This window comes from Camelina sativa, chromosome 20 (genome assembly GCF_000633955.1).
Source record: "Camelina sativa cultivar DH55 chromosome 20, Cs, whole genome shotgun sequence".
Lineage (NCBI taxonomy): Eukaryota > Viridiplantae > Streptophyta > Magnoliopsida > Brassicales > Brassicaceae > Camelina > Camelina sativa.
The window spans coordinates 21612527-21622058 of NC_025704.1; the positions used below are offsets into that span (position 1 = coordinate 21612527).

The 9532-nt window shown below is 32.5% G+C and overlaps 2 protein-coding genes across 2 annotated transcripts in view; both read right to left on the minus strand.

Annotated features, from left to right (window-relative positions):
- On the minus strand, positions 3583 to 4038 carry LOC104771378. The gene has a single exon (XM_010495894.2). It carries the CDS (start codon positions 3978 to 3980, stop codon positions 3618 to 3620), a length of 363 nt encoding a protein of 120 aa, XP_010494196.1. The 5' UTR covers positions 3981 to 4038; the 3' UTR covers positions 3583 to 3617.
- LOC109131226 overlaps positions 7143 to 9532 on the minus strand; it is a 37855-nt gene continuing 35465 nt past the window's right edge. The window contains exon 3 of the mRNA XM_019241919.1: positions 7143 to 7495. Within this exon, the coding sequence (XP_019097464.1) occupies positions 7143 to 7495 (353 nt within the window). The remainder of the gene's footprint in view (positions 7496 to 9532) is intronic.

The following is a 9532-nucleotide window of genomic DNA, read 5'->3' on the forward strand; positions in this document are numbered from 1 at the left end:
AGAGGGTCCGATACAAGCTCGAGTTCACACGAGTGGAGGTCATGTGTGAGTGGCACAGATTGAAGTTGTTATAAACGACTGTGGGTAGATCTGTTTTTCTGGTTACTCAAACGTTTTATCTTCTCTTAATCTCGATCAAAAGGTTGTTAGATCTTGTTAAGGTGAGATTAGAGAGAGAGAGTAATCAGTTACAGAAGAGAGAAGTGAGATCTTTGTAATCGGATTTGATCATTGTTCTAGTTGATTACCGGAGAAGTTAACTCCGGCGAGACGTAGCGTTTCCACCTTGGAAACGTGAACTCGTTAAATCGTGTGTCGTCTCTTCTCTTTTCTTTCTTAAGTTTTCTCAAGTTTGATTCTCACATTCCGCATTTATTTGTTCGTATTGGTCAAGTTTGATCGGGGTTTACAACAGTTGTGATTGGTTGTAGGATCGGAGTTTGGTTGTTCTTGGATATTGGAGAGCCACTCATTTGGTTGTAGTTGTTTTCGTGAATCATTTGTTAAGGTGAGTGCGTGACCATGAGCTTATCTAAGCGATTGAGTTGTATGACTTGTTTTGTGTGATGATGTGTAGGTGTGGTGAAAGTGTTATTGGTTGTTCAGTTTAATGGTTGGTTTGTTATATTTTATTTTTAGTTGTACTCTTGATTTGCTTGTGTGTATAGCTCGTAGATGGGAGGATCGCCTAACTGGGTATTTCTGGTAATACTCACGCATCTCATTGTGTTTGTGGTGCAGGTAGAGGCAATGTGTTACCGTGGGATCATGGCAATGAAGAGCAGGATGTTCTAGTGGCTCGCTTGGTTGTTGTCTAGCTTTTGTTACGTTGCTAGAGTTGAGTCCTAGAATGTTGTTTAGGATTGCTGGTTCTCTGGTTTATGTTGACTAGATCTATAGTTTATGGTTTTAGAATTATTAAAGTTTATTTGATATTGGTTATTGGTTATTTACTGGTTTTATTATTTCTGCTATTTGGTGTGATTGTGGCTAGGTGTCTAGTTTAGTTGTTTATTATTATACTATATTTATATATTTATTACTTATTATTTTAAAGAAAAAAAAACGGGTCGGGTCATTTCAAAAATGAATATATTACAGGTCGATGACTAAGAATTACGAAAATTTCTTTTTTGTAATCTCGAGAAAATATTTCCTTAAAATATATAACGCCTGTGTCCCGAAAATATGAATATTTGATTTTTATATCGGAAATTGAAATGAGTTTGGTTTAATCACTGTTGGTTTATTAACCTGATCGATTTATTGATTAACCAAAAAGATGGTTTAATTAATTATTGGTTTAGCTAATTTCTTGTTTAATTATATTAAACCAAAGAGACCCTAATTTTTCTCCACAAAGATCGACGCTTCTCTTCTCCTTTAGTTGTAGAGGTTTGTCACCGCTGTTGCTCAGAGAGAAGGAGATTTGGTCGTGGGGAGTGGCAGAGAGAAATAAAGAGAGTTAGCTTGACTTTAGAGTGAAGGCAAAATAAGCAGAATTGTTAGGTTTTAGGAGAAAAAGAGTTCGACTGCTCAAATCGTACGCAAAGATATCGAAATTTAGTAGAGTTATTTCCAAGCCTTTTATCATCATTCTCCTTCTTGCAGAAGCGGATTTGAATTTAAACTCTATGAGTTATTGGAGGTTTCGTGAGACACGTTTTCTCATACGCGAATTGGGACCATCAGAGATTGTAACTGAGATCTTGGTCTCCTCTGGTTTCTGATCGGCACAAGATTTTGTGAGAAACGTTTTCACGTCAAGGGCTAGCTGTTTAAGGGAGGGATTGGATAGTTAACAGTTGGTTTTTCTTTTAGGATTTCGTCTTTGAGACTGTTCTTTTCTGATGTTTCTGTCCAGTTTGATTCAAGGTTGCTTTTGGTTGTGTGACTTGTTGTAGGACGTTTTTGGACTGTTTCAGATGCGAGGAAAGTCTCTCCTTGTTATATTTTTTGTTAGAATCAGCTTGTAAAGGTGAGTGCGTGACCATGAGCTTATCTGAGCGGTTGGATTGTACGACTTGTTTTATGTCGATGATGTGTAGGTGTGGTGAATGTGTTATTGGATGTTCTATTCAATGGCTGGTTTTTTATGTTTTTTTTTGTTGTACTCTTGATTTGCTTGTGTATATAGTTTGCAGATGGGAGGATCGTCTCACTGGGTATTTTTGGTAATACTCACGCATATCATTGTGTTTGTGGTGCAGGTAATGTGTAGCGTGGAATCAGTGTGATGAGGAGGAGAATGATCTAGAGTCTCGATTGTGTGTTGTTGGTCATGACATTTATGTTAGAATCTTGATTAGAAGCATTCTTGGTTACTAGTTTATATTGGTTATGATTGGTATTGTATTTTAATATATTGGAGTTGGTTTGATATGTCTTCCGGTGTGAATGTTGGATTATTGTTGGTTATTGGTTGGACTGTAATTAAATATTATGGGGTATTTACTTATATTATTATTATTATTATTATTATTAAAAAAAGGCCGGGTTGTTTCAAAATAGATGTAAAACAATATTTAAAGGATCCCTTATTAAAAGAGAATAGAACCAAAATTCGAAAACTATATTAGGAAATAAAAATATAAATATATAGACTAAAATCATGGCAAAAAAAAATTCAAATTAAATGTGAGTGAGGTTAATGGTTATGTGGACTATATTTTCATTGTCATCTTAATCCACTTGTAGGTAAGGACACTAATCAGATTTTAGCCCTAGTAGTCTATGGTTAAAATACTAATATACAAATATTGTTTTAACATGATTCAGACTACAGTTTATTTGAATGTTTCAAACCTCTTTAAATTTCTGTTTCAGTTTCGAAATTAAAATTGAAAATTTTTTTCGCTTTGCTAATCAATTTTTGTTATTTTTTTTATTTGAGGAATTAGAGCTTAAGCATAGAGATAAAAAGAATCTACATTTACCAGTCTCTTAAGATTGACCAAAATAATATGTCATTATTTAGAATGAAAAATAAGAAACTAGTTGTTGTAATTTTGTAACGCCCGGACTGCCACCTCTTAATGGTCCCCATGTCCAGTCTCTGTCCATGATCCCACCTTTCTTAATGGGCCTCATGCCTCTTACTAGACCTGTGAGCCCATCTATGTATGACGGTTGGTTTGCTACATCCGGGAGGTTTTAAAGACTTGTCACTATCCCTAAAAATTACTACATGATCTTTCCCTGTGTTTTGTCCTTACTCGCACAGTTCTGACAGTCACTTCCCGGAAGGTCACCCATCCTGTGAGTACTCCAGCATAAGTAAGCTTAACTGCAGAGTACTCTCAGTACTTTTGACCAAAAAGATAAGTGCAATTTGGTGATATAAGTGGCAAAATCAATTCTTTTAAACATCTCCGCATGTCCCTAAAACTGGGGTGTCACTAAATTTAAGATATTTTTATATATAGAAATTGAATTTAGTAAACAAAAATATATGTCCTATTAATATCTGATTTATGGATTAAAATTCATATGAGATATATATATATTTTTTTTTGTGTTATATATCTTCAAAAAGATTTACTTTGCTTTATTTTTTGTAAAAGTACTGAAGTGTATATTTCGGATAAAACAAGTGTTACAGCAAAACTATCAAGTTTTTAATCAAAATAATTTAAGCATTTTTTTGAGATTGCAACACAATGATTCCACAATTCGTCCCTCCTCTTCAAATATAGTGTTTCACGGGCAATTAGGGCTGGTCTGTCAGCAATATATTTAATGAGAGTATCGTGACACACTTTTCCTTCTTGAACAAGATCGTGGCAGCAAGAATCATTGATGGTTGTATTTCCAAAAACAACGGCGATTGTATTCAAGGCACAATGAGGAGATATTTTAACAAGACAAGTATCCCATAATGATTTTGCTTCAGATTCGTCCACTGAAAATACAGGAACAAAGGCGCAAACCAAGGCTACAACAATGAATAGCATAGCAATCTGAGAGGTAAATTTAGCCATATGTGCTTATACGTGAAATTTACTGACTATTATTTCTTATATGAAAAGAATGTAATGAAGTGTGTTTTGTATTTGATATTATAGACACAAAGTTACATAAGCTATTTATATGTAATTGAAAACCCAACGTAACTATCATAACATATTACAAAACTAAAATAATTAATGAGAAAGAGTTTATTTTCTTAGTAAATAAATATACTATGAGCGTTAAATTTCTCTTTTCAATTATTGTTTTTTAAATTATAATGACAAATTTAACACAAGTAAAGATATTTTGTTTAAATGGAGAACGTTGTAATTTTGTTTTAAACCATCCAAACTTCTAAGCCAAATTTTTGAATATGAGGTTATATACTAACTGAAATATATAGAGTTTTAAATATATTAAACTTTTTTTTAGTAGTTTGACATATGAATATATTTTATTTTTAATGTATAAAAACTCTATCACACTAATAAAGTTCTTATTTAAATGACAACAAAATCCCACAAGTATGTTTCTATTACAACATTTCAATATAACAATTTTCAAAACAAGAATCTGAGATTCACTGAAGCTGTATATATAAAATGTGCAACATATTTTTTGAAACCTTATATTGATAAGTTTGTAAAAATGAATATATTATAGGTCGATGACTAAGAATTACGAAATTTTCTTTTTTGTAATCTCGAGAAAATATTTCTTTAAAGTATGTAATGCCCATGTCCAGAACATATGAATATTTGATTTTTATATCGGGAATTGAAGTGAGTTTGGTTTAATCACTGTTGGTTTATTAACCTGATCGATTTATTGATTAACCAAAAAGATGGTAATTATTGGTTTAGCTAATTTCTTGTTTAATTATATTAAACCAAATAGGCCCTAAATTTTCTCCACAAAGATCGACGCTTCTCTTCTCCTTTTGTTGTAGAGGTTTGTCGCCGCTGTTGCTCAGAGAGAAGGAGAATTGGTCGTGGGGAGTGGCAGAGAGAAATAAAGAGAGTTAGCTTGACTTTAGAGTGAAGGCAAAATAAGCAGAATTGTTAGGTTTTAGGAGAAAAGGAGTTCGACTGCTTAAATCGTACGCAAAGATATCAAAATTTAGTAGAGTTATTTCCAAGCCATTTATCGTCATTCTCCTTTTTTCAGAAGCGGATTTGAATATAAATTTGATGAGTTATTGGAGGTTTTGTGAGACACGTTTTCTCAGACGCGAACTGGGACCATAAGGGATTGTAACAGAGATCTTGGTCTCCTCTGGTTTCTGATCCGCATGAGATTTCGTGAGAAACGTTTTCACGTCAAGGGCTAGCTGTTCACAGGAGGGATTGGATAGTTAACTGTTGGTTTTTATTTTAGGATTTTGTCTTTGAGACTGTTCTTTTCTGATGTTTCTGTCCATTTTGATTCAAGGTTGCTTTTGGTTGTGTGACTTGTTGTAGGACGTTTCTCGACTGTTTCGGACGCAAGGAAAGTTTCTCCTTGTTATTTTTTTTTGTTAGAATCAGCTTGTAAAGGTGAGTGTGTGACCATGAGCTTATCTGAGCGGTTGGATTGTACGACTTGTTTTATGTCGATGATGTGTAGGTGTGGTGAATGTGTTATTGGATTTTCTATTCAATGGCTGGTTTTTTATGTTTTTATTTTTGGTTGTACTCTTGATTTGCTTGTGTATATAGTTCGCAGATGGGAGGATCGTCTCACTGGGTATTTCTGGTAATACTCACGCATCTCATTGTGTTTGTGGTGCAGGTAATATGTAGCGTGGAATCAGTGCGATGAGGAGGAGAATGATCTAGGGTCTCGATTGTGTGTTGTTGGTCATGTCATTTATGTTAGAATCTTGTTTAGAAGCATTCTTTGTTACTAGTTTATATTGGTTATGATTGGTATTGTATTTTAATATATTGGAGTTGGTTTGATATGTCTTCCGCTGTGAATGTTGGATTATTGTTGGTTATTGGTTGGATTGTAATTAAATATTATGGGGTATTTAATTATATTATTATTATTATTAAAAAAGGCTGGGTTGTTTCAAAATAGATGTAAAACAATAATTAAAGGATCCCTTATTAAAAGAGAATAGAAACAAAATTTGAAAACTATATTAAGAAATAAAAATATAGATATATAGATTGAAATCATGGCAAAAAAAACAAATTAAATGTGAGTGAGGTTAATGGTTATGTGGACCATATTTTCATTGTTATCCTAATCCACTTGTGGGTAAGGACACTAATCAAATTTTAGCCCTAATAGTCTATGGTTAAAATTATAATATACAAATATTGTTTTAACATGATTCAGACTACAATTTATTTGAATGTTTCAAACCTCTTTAAGTTTCTGGTTCAGTTTCGAAATTAAAATTGAAATTTCTTTTCACTTTGCTAATCAATTTTTGTTATTTTTTTTATTAGAGGAATTGGAGCTTAAGCATAGAGATAAAAAATCTATATTTATCAGTCTCTTGAGATTGACCAAAAAATATGTCATTATTTAGAATGAAAAGTAGGAAACTAGTTGTTGTAATTTTGTAACGCCCCGACCGCCACCTTTAGTGGTCCCCATATCCAGTCTCTGTCCATGATCCCACCTTTCTTAATGGGTATCATGCTTCTTACTAGGCCCGTGAGCCCATCTATGTATGACGGTTGGTTTGCTACGTCCGGGAGGTTTTAAAGACTTGTTACTGTCCCTAAAAATTAATACCTGATCTTTCCCTTTGTTTTGTCCTCACTCGCACAGTTCTGACAGTCACTTCATGGTAGGTCACCATCTAGTGAGTACTCCAGCATAAGCATGTTTAACTGCAGAGTACTCTCAGAGTCTCAGTACCTTTGACCAAAAAGATAAGTGCACTTTGGTGATATAGGTGGCCAGGTCTATTTTTTTAAACATCTCCACATGTCCCTAAAACTGAGGTGTCACAAAATTTAGGATATTTATGTATATAGAAATTGAATTTAGTAAACAAAAATATATGTCCTATTAATATCTGATTTTTAGATTAAAATTCATATGAGATAATTTTTTTTTTGTTAGAAATTCAAAGTTGTGTTACATATCTTGAAAAAGATTTACTTTGCTTTATTTTTTGTAAAAGTACTGAAGTGGATATTTCGGATAAAACAAGTGTTACAGAAAAACTATCAATTTTTAATCAAAATAATTTAAGCAGTTTTTGAGATTGCAACGCAATGATTCCACAATTCGTCCGTCCTCTTCAAATATAGTGTTTCACGGGCAAGTAGGTCTGGTTTGTCAGCAATATATTTAATGAGAGTATCGTGACACACTTTTCCTTCATGAACATGATCGTGGCAGCAAGAATCATTGATGGTTGCATTTCCAAAAACAACAGTGATTGTATTCAAGGCACAATGAGGAGAAATTTTAGCAAGACAAGTATCCCATAATGATTTTGCTTCAGATTCGTCGACTGAAAATACAGGAACAAAGGCGCAAACCAAGGCTACAACAATGAATAGCATAGCAATCTGAGAGGTAAATTTAGTGATATGTGCTTATACGTGAAATTTACTGACAATTATTTCTTATATGAAAATAATGTAATGAAGTGTGTTTTGTATTTGATATTATAAACACAAAGCTACATAAGCTATTTATATGTAATTGAAAACCCAACCTAACTATCATAACATATTACAAAAATAAAATAAATAATGAGAAAGAGTTTATTTTCTTAGTAAATAAATATACTATGAGCGTTAAATTTCTCTTTTCAATTATTGTTTTTTAAATTATAATGACAAATTTAACACAAGTAAAGATATTTTGTTTAAATGGAGAACGTTGTAATTTTGTTTTAAACCATCCAAACTTCTAAGCCAAATTTTTGAATATGAGGTTATATACTAACTGAAATATATAGAGATTTAAATATATTAAACTATTTTTAGTAGTTTGACATATAAATATATTTTATTTTTAATGTATAAAAACTCTATCACACTAATAAAGTTCTTATTTAAATGACAATGAAATCCCACAAGTATATTCTATTAAAACATTTCAATATAACCATTTTCAAAACAAGAATCTGAGTTTCACTGGAGCTGTATGCTCAAATTTACCCTAGAGCTACTCTCTCAAATTAAGAGATCAATTGTAGTACTTAGGGATCGAATCCACAAGGACTCTAGATTCACACAATAAATTTAATAATCTTTTAATTATGCTAATCAAAATATTAACTTAAAAACAATTCAGAAACAGAATTAAAAAGTGTTGTAAATTCAGGAATTAAAAGCACTAGGTCTAGGGAAATTCTGAGGAAATCATGGAAAATCATATCAATTAATTAAGCAAGCAGGATTCAAAATTAAGCACCGTTCTTGAACTCTAAACACAATTGTAAAATAAATCAGTTATCACTGCAAATATTATCTAATTTTCAAAACCCGAAAATCCAAATCTCTTTGCAAAATTTAAGTTAAAACCAGCAATAAAATCAAGTATAGATAAGTTCACAAAATCACTAATTCAAATCTCTTTGCAAAAAGTTATTTTGTTCACCAAAGGTTTTTATCAGGAAAATCAATTATATTCTCATATCAATCAATAATCCTAAGATCTAAATCCAGATGACTAATCAAAGATCTAGCATTAAAAATAACCTATGGTGAAGAACAAGAAAGATAATCCTAAATAATAAGAGATCTAATAAACCATGAAATCCCTAATGAGAAACTCTAAACCTAACAAGCAGATCTACTCAGACATAATCAATGAAAAGCAAAACATCTTCTGGATAAATTGCATTAAGAAAGAGAATAAAGAAGAAGTAAAGAAGTTCTGAATCTTATCTGAAGGAGTCTTGATTCTTCTCTCCAAAAGCTCTCTAAATCTCTCAGGGTTTTCTCTCAAAAGTTGCAGGGAAAAATAAAGTTTAGGTCTAAAACAATGACCAAAAATCCTATTTATATTCCTAAAAACGTCCAGGAACCAATGATGCAAATATGGAAAACTTTGGGGCAACTTTGTAAATTTTGAAAACTTGTGAGAAAACTTCCAATTCTTCTGTTGGATGATGCATCGATCGACACCATCACTTGCATCGACCGATGCATACTTCTAAATTTGTCTCCCAACTTCACAGCTTGGCCTTAATGCTTGAATGTGCTCCAAATCCTCCTATTTAGCTCCATTATGATCTTATCCGTACTAAATCCAATAAAGACTCAAAAATACTCTAAAAACACCAAAAATAGTCTATAGATAAGACTTATGTCATGGCTAAAAACACCTAAAAACCATCCCCAGACTTAGCTTTTGCTTGCCCTCAAGCAAATCAAGAACTTCATCTGTGGAAAATGTTTGAAAACGCAGAAACACCTTTTCTTTTTAAAGTAATGCCATGATCATCCAAACCATAATCCATATGCTTAGCAGACAAATCTAAATCGAACCACCATGTACTTCTCCGTTGGCATTTGTTTCATCAAAAATTCCCAACATCCTCCATTAAGCCATCATCGATGGGACTCATCAATTTGATCAATGTCAAGAACCTTCTAAACTCATTCCCGTACAATACCAT